Consider the following 15,915-nt stretch of genomic DNA (forward strand, 5'->3'; position numbering starts at 1 on the left):
CCGCACGAAACAAATTCGACGAGTGACTGTTGAAGAGTTTCCCAGTACAATTCCTGTGTTCCGTCATTGTGGAGGAGAAAAAAGTACTTCGTCTCTGGTGCGATTTCTTTTCGGTGGACTTTTCACCCCATTTTAGGACTTCCTCGCCGATAAAAACTATCGCACGGGGTGTCGTGTGTGCTTGTGAAGTGTGTGGTGTACGAAACAATCGCCCCAATGTGGGGCCCCGGACGATATTTGCGATACAAGAAAGCCATTGAGAGATTGGGGAAAATTGCGTGGTCACTAGAGGAGAGAGCTTCAACGGCGTTTGAAGCTCTCGTGAGTGTTTGAATGGAATTATGAACCAGGATTGTCTAGCATTCACTCTAACGCAGATCAGTTATTTGGTTTCTACCTTGAGCAAGAAGAATTTCGAAAAGAACAGCCGACAACTTGACAAGGTGAGGCGCGATGGCGTGCATTCGCCTCTTTGTCTGGCAGCCATGTTTTAACCTCTCTCTCTCTGTTCCCGGATTTCTCGCCTTCTTCTGCAGCTCGTGCAAGAATTCGGCTTGGAAGCGGACCGACATTATCTGCGTTGCTTATTCTCAGCGATTGACTTTGGGGACACCCAGATAGCGAAGAACTCCATCCAGGCGAAGCTCCTCTGTGGGAATCTTCTCTTCCTCATCGGACGACCGTCATTTGTCTCGACCATCTGCTACACCTTCGAGCACTACCTCACATCGCCATCACAGAAGGTACCACGGGGCCCCCATCCGCGCGCCCTCTCACCTTGTCTCTCTCTCTCTCTCTCTCTCTTCCACAGATGCCCAGGATGAAGTACTAATAATAAAATGGTCTATTTTGTTGCAGACACTGAAATTGTCACCAAATTTTCTCAATTCAGTGGCCAGAACGCTGAGTTTGTCCCAGATCAAAGAAGTAGCAATTGCCTATTCGCTCCTCCATTCAGCAAATCCAGAACTTGCCAAATACGCTGAACAACACTTGAAAACTTGCCTCCCAAAGTTCATTCAGTCGTACATTGATATTGGTGAGGCGATTTTTTTTTTACCCTTTTCTTTTGCACGCCCAGGTCTCTGTGTGTCCCTGGCCAGGAGATTCAGTGGATTCTCAAACTAACTACACTCCCTCTTCATCCTCTTCTCTATACATCATCTCTCTGCTCTCTCCTTGTTTCTATGTTCACTGTTTTGTCTGAAGGAATTTGTGTTTTGTGAGGGGCTAAAAAAAATTAATGCTTCATTTATATTTATTTATAAACACTTACATATTTTGCTTTGGGAGCAATTCTAGTTGTGCAAATGCAGACTTTTGAGTTGCTCCCTATCATTTCTGTACATAAATGTTCAGCCAAATTGTACATAATTTGTTACTTCTTGTTCAATCAATTCAAACTCATTTGTTGTGCGCCACAGTGTCTCATCCTTTCTTTTGCAAATCTTATTACTAATCCATCATTTTTTTAACATTTGTAAATGAAACTAACATAAAATGGTTTGTATTTGAGAATTTGAAAAGCACTGAATCTCCACATCAATTTATTTGTCACATTTATTAGTGTCTCTTGATAATTGACTTCATTCGCGCCCCATTTGTTTCTTTCTTATTCTTTCAGATTCATCGCGACCGAATCAAGAGGGAAGTTTGAACGATATCGCACCGGAATTGCTTCAATTGATAATCTCTGTGATTTCACACGGAAAACACAATCAATTTGGACTATCTGACGTGATTTACAACAAATTCATCACACATCTGTGCAGAGATTTTCCACGGGATAGAGTTCCCCTCATCTTGGCACCTCTGCTGTACGGTGAGGAGACAGAAATTGCTGCCGATAGGGCGTGTGGAAGCAATCAAGCCATCATGTCAAGTGGAATAATGGACACATCGTGGGTGAATCTCGTCATGGACATTGGATATGCATTCACTGTGACTGTGGAGGAGTGCAAAAACCATCTGATAAAGGTGACTGGACGTGAGATTAATGCCCAGGATGTGGCGAAGATGTTGGCTGTCATGTGTCGTACGCACAGCAATCTCTCGGATAGCAGCATCAATTTGCCCACTCCTAGTGCCTTCTGGTCTGCTTCGGGTGGTCAAGCGGGTGCCGTTGCGACTGGAAGTGGCACGGACGGTGCGAAGGACAAGGACAAGGCGACAGATCATGTGACATGGAAGCCAGATGTGTTTGTGCAAGCACTGAAGGAAGTGGTGCCCAATTTGAGTTGGAAGGACGTGTGTGTGGCTCTAGATCACCCTGAGTTTGTCCTCAAGGATCGTGCTGGACTGAATCTTCTGGTGACGACACTTCGTCTGGGATTACAGTCAATGACACCGGCTCAGAACTTCCCAGCCGAGTGTATTTATCGCCACTGGACAAATACCGAAGGACAATTGTCACTGATAACGCTCATTCTCAAAAATGCTGACATCTTCTCATTCGCCGACTACATCTTCACGTCAGTCTCAGTGGAGTTGCTGAAGACGCCACCAGAGACGGACAATAAGGAGATAATGGCATGGAAATCGCTGCATCTTGTCGAAGTGTTGCTGTTCATTGCGGAGAATGGCTTCTATACACCCGCAATGGAGCTGTTCAAGGTGCCAATTCAACACTGTCCCGATGTGTTGTTTATGGCCCTGTTGCAAATCAATCCACCGCTAACGGTGCTTCGACAGGAGCTCTTCCAGACACTCATTCCCATCTTTCTGGGCAATCATCCCAATTCTGGTGCAATTCTGCATCATGCGTGGAATTCAACGAGTCTCAATCCATCGCTCAGGCACATTATAATGCACTCAATGAGTGACTGGTATCTGCGTGGGGATAATGATCAATCCCGACTGTCACGGATTCTGGATGTGGCGCAAGATCTGAAGGCACTCTCCAATCTGCTCAACGTGAGGTCATCCTTCCATTTTGTCATTGATCTGGCGTGTCTCGCCTCTCGGCGGGAGTATTTGAAGCTGGAGAAGTGGCTCAGTGACAAGATCCGGGAGCACGGCGAGACATTTGTCCAGGTTATGGTGAAATTCCTCCAGAGACGGTGTCCACAGATTGTGGGTGCCAAGATCCTCGATGATCAGATCCCGAAGGCGGCTCAATTGCCTCATGAGACGCTCAACACGATGGTGTCATGCCTTCATGCGTGCATTGGCAATGTGCAGCCGGAACTCAATGAAATCATCATCACGATGAATGCCAATTGCAATAACTTGATGAAGATGCAGCAACGTCAGCCACCACCGCCGCCGAATGTCTTGAGACAGCATCGGGGAATTGAGACACCCTTCAACACATCCAGTCTCGGTGGACAGATCTTCACTGCACCTTCTGTGGATTCCTTTACGTCCAACATGGCGGGATTGAATCTGGGTGGACCTGGCAATGGAGCCTTCAACTTTGGTGTCCTGGGGAATTTGATGTCCACTCCGGCATCGCCGTCGAGACTTCTCACGGCACCATCTAATAGTCCCTTCTCGATTATGCCGATGCAGAATACGCCGCAAGTGAACATGGGCAGGATTCAACCGACTCCAACGGGTGACAAGATCACAATGCCGCCCAACACTCAGCAACTGTTCACGGACGGCACTATTACCGTGTCGAAGGAGGCAGAAGATGAGGCGAATAGTTACTTTCAGCGAATATATAACCATCCTCCTCATCCTACGCTCTCTATAGATGAGGTGAGCTCTTAGTCTAACACGTAGAGCACGAAGATGAGACTTCGAGAAGTTTCTGTCCAAATGATTCCTGAATTTCTTTGCTTTCGTTTACTTTTCTTCCAGTTTAACAATCTTTTACTCTATTTTTCAGGTGCTTGACATGCTGCAGCGCTTCCAAGAGTCACGAAATCGATGTGAAAATGAGGTATACACGTGTATGCTGAGGAATTTGTTCGAGGAATATCGCTTTTTCCCTCAGTATCCTGACAAAGAACTACAAATCACTGCCCAATTGTTTGGTGGAATGATCGAGAGGAATCTGGTGGCGACTTATGTGTCACTGGGCTTAGCTCTTCGCTGTGTTTTTGATGCATTGCGCAAGCCTGAGGGATCTAAAATGTACTACTTTGGTATTACAGCTCTAGATCGCTTCAAGAACAAGTTGCATTTGTATCAAAAGTACTGCGAGCACGTGAGGACAATACCTCACTTCGATCAATTTCCACCACACTTGATTGAGTATGTGGAATATGGTGTAAATGGTCAGGAACCGCCGAATAAGCCACAATCATTGCCATCATCAATGTCACAGATGATGCCATCGAGTTCAACATCTGCGCTATACAGTCGCAGTAGTTCAGTGACAAGTAATTTGACCACTACGCCCACGGCGAAGACCCCAAATCCGACAAATGCACCAGCATCATCTCTAACCACATCGCGCGTGAAGTCCATAGCGAATGCTACGAATATTGATACACTGCTGGTGGCCACGCAGGATCGTGAGGAGAAGATAATAACACCACCGGATGCTGTGCAGGAGAAGACGGCGTTCATTTTCAACAATCTCAGCCAGTTGAATTTACAGCAGAAGTGTGAGGAGATCAAGGAGATCATGACGAAGGACTATTGGGCGTGGCTATCGCAATATCTTGTGTTGAAACGTGCGTCAATTGAGGTGAATTTTCACATTCTCTATTCCAACTTCTTGGATGCACTCAAGATCTCAGAGATTAATCGTCTCGTGACGAAGGAGACGTTCCGCAATATTCGCGTGCTGCTGCGATCGGACAAGAGCATTGCCAATTTCTCAGATAGGAGTCTACTGAAGAATCTGGGACATTGGCTTGGAATGCTGACGCTGGGTCGCAACAAGCCAATTCTTCATGTGGACATTGATCTCAAGTCTTTGCTGATGGAGGCATATCACAAGGGGCAACAGGAGTTGCTGTATGTGGTGCCTTTTGTAGCCAAAGTCTTGGAGTCGTGCGCCAAGAGTAAGGTTTTCCAACCGCCCAATCCTTGGACGATGGCCATTATGAATGTCCTGGCGGAGTTGCATCAGGAGCCAGAGTTGAAGCTCAATCTCAAGTTTGAGATTGAGGTGTTGTGCAAGAACTTCAACATTGATGTGTCGGACTTGAAGCCTGTGGTTTATCTCAAGGATTCGGACAAGGCAACCAAGATTGAGTATCAGTTGTCACAGCCGGGCAAAGTCAAAGAGCCCATTCAGCCAATTGCTCCACTACACAGCAGCCACGCCGCCGCCAGCACGTCTGCAGTCGTTGAGGAAGTCGCTCCGCCTCCATCCACTCCTGCTATTGCTTCCACCGGCGGAAATGTGACGCCAAATCAGGCGCTGGATTCTCAATCGGCGGCTTCGGGACCGCCAGAACCGAGATTCAGCTACATGGAGATTTCGGTGTCCAACTTCTCGTGCATCAATAATCTGATGACAATTTCACCGAATATCATTCTCTTGCACACGCAACCGCATCTCAAGGCACTCGTTCGCACGGCCATTGAGCGCACCCTCACGGACTGGATGACGCCAGTTGTGGAGCGCAGTGTGAAGATCGCCACGACGACATGTGAGCAGATCATCAGGAAGGACTTTGCCCTCGATGGGGATGAGAATCGCATGCGAACTGCGGCACACTATATGATTCGCAATCTGTCGGCGGGAATGGCCATGATCACTTGTCGTGAACAACTGCTCTTGACCATCACGACGAATATTAAGAATGCCTTCAATGCCGCCGTGACGCCACAGCACAAGGAGTTTGTGGATGCGGCAGCAACACAGCTAGCCTCGGATAACATGGAGCTTGCGTGCGCCATTATTCAGAAGACTACAGTGGAGAAGGCCATTCCGGAGATTGACAAACGCCTGGCGAGTGACTATGAAATCAGGAAGGTGACAAGACAAGAGGGCAGAAGATACTGCGATGAGGCGGTGTACAATTATCACTGTGAGAACATGCCGAAGAGGATTAGGCTGAAGATTGGTGGAATAAGCAGTGAACAATTTGCTGTGTATGATGAATTCGCGAGGAATATTCCCGGATTTCAACCGATTAGTGATCAGGATTTGGCTCATTTTCTGCCAACACAAACTTTCCAGGTGAAGAATTTGTTTTCTCTTAATGGATGATTCTTTTACTAATTGAATGGTGTGTTTTTCAGCAGCAGCAACAACAGCAGCAGCAACAACAGCAGCAACAGCAACAACAACAGCAGCAGCAACAGCAGCAGCAACAACAGCAACAACAGCAACAGCAGCAGCAGCAACAGCAGCAACAGCAACAAGAGCCCATCTCGATGTCGACCTTTGCCACTCAGATGCCACAGCAGAGTGTCGGCACGAATCAGTTCTCTGGATCGGACTTTGGGACTGCGTATGATGATCTAGGCAGCAAAATTGAGTCCTTCCTCAATGGCACCATGAATATCCCGGGATTGCAGGTGCAGACGACAAATATGGCGTCATTGCTGGAGTTTCTCATGCAAGCCCGTCGCCAGAGGGACAACATGAGTTCCATCACGCTGCTCAATAAGGCGGTGGAGGGTCTGCTGGATGGCTTTGTCAATGTGCCTGATCATGCTGAACACATCAAGATGTACCGTGACATTCACTTGCGCGTGATGAGAATGATGCAGGATAGCCGTGCTTTTGGTGTGGTGACAACCAATCGTATCATCACGAAGTATCTGTTTGAGTGTCGTGAGGAGATCAGATACAATCTGGAGGCAATTGATCTCCTCTTCACCAGCAATTTCATCAATGTGCCCAACTTTGACATCATGCTAAGTCAATTGATGGATAATGGAAACAATTATCTGGCAGTGGCATTTGCCATGCAATTAATTCAACACTTCTTCATTGAAGAGCGCCAGAATACGATGCTGAATGAGAGTGACTTTGTCAACACCATTGATTTGTTGACGAGAATTTCTGTACACCACCACAGAGCTCCTGAGGGTCTGGCTCACGTGATGGAGATCGTGCGACTTAATCAGGATCCCAGCAATTTGCTCTCTATTGAACGAATGCAGAATCCCCACATCAATTCGGGTATTGTTCAAGTGAGGAACACAAATGAAATGGAAGATCCGCCGGGATTGATCAGCAAGACTGAATACTTGCTGAAGGACTGGGTGAACATTTATCACAATCAGGCGCTGAATCGTGATCCGATTAAGGTGTTTGGGATGTTTGTCAGCAAGATGAACATTTGTGGAATTCTGAAGACGGACGATCTAATCACGCGATTCTTCCGCCAAGCCACACAGCTCTGTATTGATGTTGTGTACACAAACATCAATGAGGTGACAACAATGCCAGCAATGGGGAAATCAAAGTGTTTCCAATGGATTGATGCCTTTGTGCGTCTCATTGCGCTACTGGTGAAGCATTCTGGTGACACAGGCAATGCCACGACGAAGATAAATCTCCTGAATAAGGTTCTTGGCATTGTGGTGGGAGTTTTACAGCAGGATCAAGAGGTTCGCGGTGTCGCGTTCCAGCAGCTCGGCTACCATAGGCTCTTCATCATGCTATTCCTCGAGCTGAGCAATCCAGAACCTGTGTTGGAGAACATCAGTCTTCATGTGAGTTTCTTTTCTCATCTTTTTTATCGTTTGTCTGATTTCTAACTCTTGTGTTTAACATATATATTTCAGACTGTCACAGCATTTTGCCACACATATCATCTTATTCGTCCATCTGTGGCTCCTGGCTTCTGCTATTCGTGGCTTGAGTTGATTTCCCATCGGGTGTTCATTGGACGCGTGTTGGCGATGATACCACAGCAGAAGGGCTGGTCAATGTACTCACAACTCCTGATGGATCTCTTCAAGTATTTGGCACCATTCCTGCGCAATGCTGAACTGGCCAAACCTGTGACACTGCTGTACAAGGGAACTCTGCGTGTTCTTCTTGTTCTCCTTCATGACTTCCCAGAATTCCTCTGTGATCATCACTTTGGCTTCTGCGATGCCATCCCACCAAATTGCATTCAGATGCGTAACATCATTCTGTCCGCTTTTCCACGTAATATGCGTCTGCCTGATCCATTTACGCCCAATCTCAAGGTTGATATGTTGAATGAGATCGCCACAGCGCCCAGAATTTTCACCAACTATGTCGCAAACATCCAACCGGCAACGTTCAAGAAGGACTTGGACTCGTACTTAAAGGCCAGATCACCCGTGACATTCTTGTCTGAGCTCAGGGGACACTTGCAAGTGTCTAATGAGCCCGGATCGAGGTACAATATACCGCTAATGAATGCACTGGTGCTCTATGTTGGAAATCAGGCGATCACATTGATTAGGTGGGGTTGGAAAAATATTCCTAATATGGGTTTCATTTTGTGGAAATTAATATTTTCTTGTAAATATTGTAGATCGAAAAATCTCGTGCCGAACATGACGACAATTGTTCACAGCGCTCACATGGATATCTTCCAGAATCTAGCTGTGGATCTGGACAATGAAGGAAGGTATCTCTTCTTGAATGCCGTGGCCAATCAACTGAGATATCCCAACAGTCATACGCACTACTTCAGTTGCGTATTACTGTATCTTTTCGTGGAGGCAAATTCTGAAGCCATTCAAGTGAGTTTTTCTCAATCACATTTCCTTCTAGATTTGCATATTAATGTTTTCTTTCTGTATTTCAGGAGCAAATTACTCGTGTTCTTCTGGAGCGTCTTATTGTTAATAGACCACATCCATGGGGACTCTTGATCACTTTCATCGAGTTGATTAAGAATCCTGTGTATAAATTCTGGGATCACGATTTTGTGCATTGCGCACCGGAGATTGAGAAGTTAGTGTTTGACTTGCATGATCCACAATGTTGCTCCTTATGCTAAATTGTGTTTTTCTCTCTTCTATTCTAGACTTTTTGAGTCCGTTGCGCGCTCTTGCATGGTGGTGAAGGCCAACAATCAGCAGAGTCTTAACAGTGTGGAGGCAGAGTTACAAGAGTGCAACTGAAAAGTGTTGACGATAAAGTGTCGCCTTGAGGTATTGAGTAGAGAGGAGTTTCCGAGGCACACTTTATTGGATTTTATGCTGAACAATGATGAAAGTGGGAAGGTGGAGCGAAGGGAAGAAGACAAGGCGAAGAGAAAAATTTAATAAATCGTGTAAAGTCCTGGCACACGTGTCGCCACGGAAAAAAACACACACACCGCAACGCAACGCAGAGAAAAAGTAGTTGAAGAGGAAGAGAAGAAGAAGGATATGAGGCCACCGAACAGCCTCCAAGTATATGGAGTTTTTTTTTAGAGCGAAGAAATGGGGAGGAAAACGATGCGAGGAAAAGTTATAATTTTTTATTGTCTCACACACACACACACACATACACGCGAGAAATTGTAGAAAAGTAACGAATATGAAACGAAAGAAAAATTTAATATCGATTAATTGTAAGTTGTCTATAAGAAAAAAAATCAGGTGGATAAAATTATGAGATGCAGAAGAAGAGAGAAGATTTGTAAGATTGATGAGAAAAGCAGAAGAAAAAACACTGAAGTACTTTTTTTTCAAAATCTTACCATAACAGCCTGTGTGTGAATTGTAAAATAAACATGATAAAATTATATATAGACGAAAGTTTCAAGATACGATTGAGAGAAGTATATAATCTGAGGAAAGTCTCTATTCTATAAATATTTTTAAATGAATCATTGTTTATTGGATATATATATAGTTTAATAATAATTCGAGCAACAAAAAAAAATGAGATAAAATCACTTTTAGCAAGATAGATTTGATTATAATGGGGTAGAGTAACATTATATAATGAAATTGGATAAGAAATACAATTAGTAAAATGTGTTTTTAGATTTAAATAAAGCTGATTTAAAATGAACATGACAGTGTGTGAATATTTTACGGGGAAATCATTAATCCATTTGCGTGCAAAAGACTTTAGCAAATCCGCTCTTAATGTATCAAATGCGATTTTAATTGCACACATTTTCCATGGATGGAAATGAACTTGCCTTCGCTCAGTGTCTCTTTTATTGATTTGCCGCCCGAAAAAAAGGTGAATTTTCACACACAAACACAGGGTGGAACAAGAGGAAGAGTCGAAAGTAACAAGGGGGAGATAATACAGTCCAGAAGTGGTGTACAGTTCAGCAAAAGTAATTAAGAAGTGGAAGTGTTCTACAGCTTAAAATATTCTTTTCCTGAGAGCTTAATTTACTGACAAATGATGCCAATTCTATGGATTCACTTCGATTTTCATGGAAAATCACTCTGAAAAAATCTTTTTCTAGGTTATGTAACGAATTACGGACAGATTTAGTGAATATTTTCGCATTCTAACACATTAATTCTTATGCAAAAGTTGACAAGATTGCTAATAAATGGCAAAATTAGACATTTTCATGCAAAAAAACATCACTTTTCTGAACCTGAGATGCCAAGAAAAACACTGAAAATTGTATTGAACACGAACATAACCTCAAAAATTGTCATTTGGATTCAGAAAATATTCATTTAGAAGGCTCTTCGGACAATTTTGACTCTGAAACAGCAGTTTTGAGTTCATCAGATGATTTTGTAATCTTTAAAGCTTTGAAATGGAATCTTTAAAGATCTCTTAGTTATTTTTTGAGGTTATGGTCGGAAAAGATAAACCGAAAATGTGTTTTAAAGCCGTTTCTTACGATTCTTACAGAAATATCGAATGGAAACTTAAGAGATTCATTATATTTTAGTAGTGAATGTAGGAAATGATCTACAAACTTCACATTCTAGAAGTATCAGGCAAATTTGACAGTGTTTGGAAGTGGCGTACGGGTTTAAGATGTATTATCTCCCCCTTGGAAGATGGGGATTTTCACAATCCACTGTGGAATTGTGTGTAATTTTTCCACATAGTATTTTATCTATATTTCATGGATATATATGGTGGAGTTGAGAGTACATAAAATATGACATCGGCCCCCCAATTCACCGACGACGATGATAAAGTGAAAAACCTCCCAAGGAGGGTTCACACCTTTCCCCGATTTACACCCAAAAATGAATATGCATTCCTCGCTTCTACAGTTCGCGAGAATTTATTACGCAATTCTGAGGCATTTCTCAAATTTGTACAAAAGCTATTTCACCACTAATTGTATCTCATTTCAATCTATTTGCTAAGTATTTTTATTGCCACTACTTTGCTGTGCGTAATTGCTCGACGCGCACAAACCATCAAGATTCTGGAGGCCTCGTTTCTGCTTCTTTTTTTTTCTTCTACTGATGAGCCCGCAATGAATTAATTGCCAAAAAAAGCAGGCACAGTTTGAAGCAGTGTAAAATTGGTTTTTCGCCTCACATTGCCGAATCGCGAGCGAGAGAAAAGCTCTTATTGAGAACTTTATGATCTCCATAAAATATCGAGCAACATTTCAAATGCATTCTCATAAATTTTCTCTCACTGTGTCTGGTTGGCTATTGTTAGAAAATGTTATTAAATTACATTCTTCTCTTTTGATATACAACCAAACAGTATTAATCTTTATGGCCTCATTTTGTCCTCTTTTGCCAATGATAGCCAGTGACGTAGTGGATTGCTAAAAGGGTGTTTAGAAAAATGCCAACTGACTTCTTCATATTGCAAAAATAAATAAATAAATTAGAGGAAAAATTCGAGGTAAAGTCACAGAAAGCAATTTTGTATATACAATTTTTGAACAACATTTTATATAACATTGCACAATAACGATGAAGAAGGGTAAATTGATTGGTGTAATTGAGAAATTCAATATTTGAATCTATACAAAAAGCTCTACGTTACTGCTGTTTCTCTCTCACTCTCTGATCTACGAAATTCACTAAATAGACTCACGCCGCCTCATGAGCCGCCGAGGGCGCCTTGGGCGGGTGCGCACCCCCTCTTCTCAGGCCACCACCCGTGGAGAAAGGCTGATGGGAGGGGCTGTGGGTGGTGTATTTGCTCACGAAGCGCCCACGAGCGCTAGGGATGGGCCGGAGGGTGACCTACTTTCGTGGCCATCGGGAGGGGATGGGCCAGGACAAAGGCTGAGGCAATCCTACCCCACCAATAACATCGTAAGGCCCACATTGGAGCAAGTGATGCCGACACTTTTCTCGTGTGGGGTGTGAGTGAAAAATTCAACCCCTCACTCGAAAATCCGCCTGTCGTGCGGGCAAATGTCGATTTTGGGTCGGGATTTATGGATGAGAAAGGTGTGTTTTCTATGGGAAGTGAAAAATTCATGAGCAACAAAATTGCGGGTGTTTTTTTTGCTTAAATTTCCACTCGAAAATTGAGTGATGAATTAAATTTGATGAAAACATTTCTAGTCGTGAAATTATTTCTTCGATACTCCCACACTTTCCCGATTTTATGGGATTAAATTTCCCCGATTATTTTCGATTTAATGAATTTTTTATCCACTTTCAACGTCAATTGGGGTGGATATTCAATTTTTCCCCATGTAAAATTGGTAATTAATTGTGTATTTTTTACATTGTAATTGACCTTAATTATGCTGATGAAACCTAGTTTGTATACAGTTTTATGCTCAAAACAGACTTATGGCTTAAAGCGCGGGGCGACAGAATTTCTTTTTTATTTATTGATCATCATTAAATCTCCTGAATGTGATAATTAGTGGCTTTTCTGGAAACATAAGCACTGCTTTCTTATCAAACGCAATGTCTTGAGGTGTTTTGCTGCAGAAAGACACTCGATACTTGGACAAGATCGTTGCCAGTGCCATTTTTACTTGCAGCATTCCAAAGCGTGACCCTATGCAGGATCTCGGACCTTGTCCGAATCCTAGAAGCACACGTGGATCGATTGGATGGTCTGCGGTGACGGTATATCGTTCTGGACGAAAACAGTAAGGATCCGGAAAGAAGTTAGGATCTCTCTGAATACCGACAATCGGAACGTAGACAGGCATCCCTTTAGGAACACAAAAGTCGTGAAAAGGTGCCAAAGAATAAGTCTCTGATCCAGCTGTAGGCTGACAAATACGCTCCAGAAAAGAGAGACTCGGATACATTCGAAGAGTTTCTAGAAAGAAAAAGGAACATTGATGGATTCTTTAGTTCGAATTCGTATGAAATTCTCCGTTGAACAGAATGAATTACCTTGAAAAACCATTTTCAGATACTCTAAGTTGCTCAAATTTTCATAATTCATGTCTTTTCCACTCTTGGAAAAGTCCACAAGTTCTTTCCTAAGCTTCTCTTGTTTGTCCTGATGCTTGGCCAATTCGTACAATGCGAAGGACAACATGGATGAGGACGTTTCATATCCAGCCGCAAGGAAAAGTGCTGCTTGAGCGACCAGAGCATCTGCATGAAAAGTCTCCTTTATCCCTATAAGAGCGTCAATTAAGTCATTTCTCTTCGAGCCACTCTTCTCCCTCTCTTTCATCACATCCAACACGGTTGTCCTGAGGAATTGTTCCGATTCTTTCGATAAGAGTCTTAGTTTGAAGGCACTGGCAAATTCCGGGAAGAAGAAACATGATCCAAATTCAAGGATTCGCTTAAAATTTGATGGTCTAACCACTTCATTCATATTTCTAATGAAATCACAATTTGGATTTGAGAATGATTTGATAATCACGCCAAAAGCACACGAAGCAATCGTTTCTATGGTATAAAGACTTGCCAATTCCTTCACATTTATCTCTGCAGAACCCCCAGAAGGGATTTCTTTGGCCAATTTGACTTCCAGATCCTTGCATATATCAGAGATGAGTGCAAAGAAGTTTTTCAAATTATGTGATGTAAAAATTGGAGTCAAATTTGTCCTGATTGCCTTCCAAATGTCTCCTTTTGCAACCAAAAGATTATAATTCCCGATGGGATCACTTTTGGGATCTGAAGCCATTCTTCTGTTTGGGAATTGAGAAAAATCCTTCACGAGAATTCTCTTGATGAGCTCCGGATGACGAATAAGAAGACAAGGCTTGTGGAAGAAGTAGAATCCAGTCACTGCGTCATTCCTTGTCTTTGGATGATTATAAAGGGAAACAAACATTTCGGGAAAGCTAGTTCTGTTCAGCAGAACATTCTTGATCACGCCAACCATCGGCGGTCCGGGAATGTAAGAAACATTCTTGGACAGCCAGAAGTGCTTCAAGTACTTCTTTAGACCTTCCCAAAGGTACAGCAGAGCAATACTTGTCCACAAAATAACTTCAAAAATACTCATTTTAACACTCTTCACCAACGACTGATTATAAATTATCTCTCCAGTCTTAATATACCCTCTTTATCACTGCCATAAGACGCTTTTTACACCCTTCAATAAAATCGAAAGGAATATTAACAAAAATTTCACAATTGCCCTTCACATTTATTCTAAGATGTCCAACCGACTCACGGCTTAAGCCAAGAGATAACTAATCTTGTTCTTGAAGTGTGTACGGAAGTGTCTTCCACCCTTTCCTCCTCCTTCTAAGCACTTTGCAACTCTGGCCAATCCAGACATGCTGTAAGAGCAATCAATCGTGGGGCATTTATTGAGAGATTGTGCTAAGCATTTCCGCTGTGCGATGGCAACGGAAAGGAGAGCATATCAGAAGATGTGTGGAAAGACAGAGTCGAGCGCGCGATGTTCATTAGAATCGTCAAAGAAGCGTCTTCAACATCCGTTACGTGGCCGATGAAAGACCATCAAAAGATGGTGAGTCTGGACAGGCTAGCAATCTTGTGGGAATTTCTGACCGCCTCCTCGGGAAGGTGCCGTAAATGGGCAGATAGAAATTGATTATCGGGGCTTTTTTTTGCCACGCTCGACCTCCATTTAATTGGGTGGCCCTCTTGAGACAAGAGAGACTCACATTGACCAGCGCGCGCTTGTGGTGTCCTTTTCGGCCCAATTAGGCGGGCGCTGGCAAGGACTCTCGTGCCTCCTTGAGACCACCTCTTCCCCCCACGTGAGCCACCCAGGCCCCATCGATCGATCCGGCGAGAGAGCGAGAGAGAGGGAGAGAGAGAGAGGCCAAAAATAGGCCGCAGTGTTTTGCACCCGTCCACCGTTTGCCATGGCAACAAGGGCCAACCTTTTCGGCACTGTTGGCCTGAAAAATCGTCGTGGCTCCAATTTCGCCCCCCGCGATGAACTCAAATCGCCCACTCTGTGAAACAGTTGTTGGGAATTTTGTCAAATAATACACAATTTAATGAGAAATTGATACTTTCTCTGGAAAAAGGGAATTTCCATAATTTCACATGTATAAAATGGAGGAGATAATACACCCTAAACCCGTACACCACTTCCAAACACTTCCAAATTTGCCTGATACTTCTAGAATGTGAAGTTTGTCGTCTGTTTCCTACATTCATTACTAAAATATAATTAATCTCTTATGTTTCCATTCAATACTTCTGTAAGAATCGTAAGAAACGGCTTTAAAACGCATTTTTGATTAATCTTTTCCAACTATAACCTCAAAATATAACTAAGAGACCTCCAAAGATTCCGTTTTGAAGCTTTATAGATTACAAAATCATCTGATGAACTCAAAACTGTTGTTTTAGAGTCAAAATTGTCCAAAAAGTTTTTGACTAAATGACAATTTTTGAGGTTATGTTCGTGTTCAATACAATTTGCAGTGTTTTTCTTGGCATCTTAGGTTCAGAAAAGTGATGTTTATTGCATGAAAATACATAATTTTACAAATTATTAGCAATCTTGTCGACTTTTGCATAAGAATTAATGTGTTAGAATGCGAAATATTCACTAAATCTGTCCGTAATTCGTTACATAACCTAGAAAAAGATTTTTTTAGAGTGATTTTCCGTGAAAATCGAAGTGAATCCGTAGAATTCGAATAATTTTTCTGTAAAATAAGACAGAAAAAATTGTTAGACATTGAACACTTCCACTTCTTAATTACTTCTGCCGAGCTGTACACCACTTCTGGACTGTATTATCTCCCCCTTGATGTATAA

The 15,915-nt window shown here is 42.9% G+C and overlaps 2 protein-coding genes across 4 annotated transcripts; one reads left to right on the top strand and one right to left on the bottom strand.

Moving 5' to 3' along the window:
* The first annotated feature begins 61 nt into the window (after positions 1-61).
* LOC132261244 (CCR4-NOT transcription complex subunit 1) lies at positions 62-9,844 on the top strand. 3 transcript variants are annotated; one of them, XM_059759961.1, is made up of 11 exons: positions 62-443; positions 537-743; positions 859-1,039; positions 1,625-3,702; positions 3,833-3,886; positions 4,274-6,085; positions 6,148-7,572; positions 7,645-8,297; positions 8,370-8,580; positions 8,646-8,794; positions 8,868-9,844. In XM_059759961.1, the coding sequence occupies exons 1-11, from the start codon at positions 342-344 to the stop codon at positions 8,962-8,964; spliced, it is 6,969 nt and encodes a 2,322-aa protein (XP_059615944.1). In that variant the 5' UTR covers positions 62-341; the 3' UTR covers positions 8,965-9,844. The 3 variants fall into 3 exon arrangements, with proteins under 3 accessions (XP_059615944.1, XP_059615942.1, XP_059615943.1); XM_059759959.1 differs by having other exon boundaries at positions 3,833-6,085; XM_059759960.1 differs by having other exon boundaries at positions 3,833-6,085; positions 6,151-7,572.
* A 2,708-nt stretch (positions 9,845-12,552) lies between these two features.
* Positions 12,553-14,170, bottom strand: LOC132261115 (probable cytochrome P450 6g2). The gene is made up of 2 exons (XM_059759682.1): positions 13,096-14,170; positions 12,553-13,018 (listed from the first exon to the last, which is right to left on the bottom strand). The coding sequence occupies exons 1-2, from the start codon at positions 14,168-14,170 to the stop codon at positions 12,573-12,575; spliced, it is 1,521 nt and encodes a 506-aa protein (XP_059615665.1). The 3' UTR covers positions 12,553-12,572.
* Positions 14,171-15,915: the final 1,745 nt, after the last annotated feature.

This window comes from Phlebotomus argentipes, unplaced genomic scaffold (genome assembly GCF_947086385.1).
Source record: "Phlebotomus argentipes unplaced genomic scaffold, Phlebotomus argentipes genome assembly scaffold_18, whole genome shotgun sequence".
Lineage (NCBI taxonomy): Eukaryota > Metazoa > Arthropoda > Insecta > Diptera > Psychodidae > Phlebotomus > Phlebotomus argentipes.

Coding starts and splice junctions, on each gene's coding strand:
- LOC132261244 (XM_059759959.1), top strand. CDS start 342: ATGAACCAGGATTGTCTAGCATTCACTCTAACGCAGATCAGTTATTTG. Junction 6,086..6,147: donor TGCCAACACAAACTTTCCAG/GTGAAGAATTTG, acceptor TGTGTTTTTCAG/CAGCAGCAACAACAGCAGCA. Junction 7,573..7,644: donor TGGAGAACATCAGTCTTCAT/GTGAGTTTCTTT, acceptor TATATATTTCAG/ACTGTCACAGCATTTTGCCA.
- LOC132261115 (XM_059759682.1), bottom strand. CDS start 14,170: ATGAGTATTTTTGAAGTTATTTTGTGGACAAGTATTGCTCTGCTGTAC. Junction 13,019..13,095: donor TCTGAAAATGGTTTTTCAAG/GTAATTCATTCT, acceptor TTTTCTTTCTAG/AAACTCTTCGAATGTATCCG.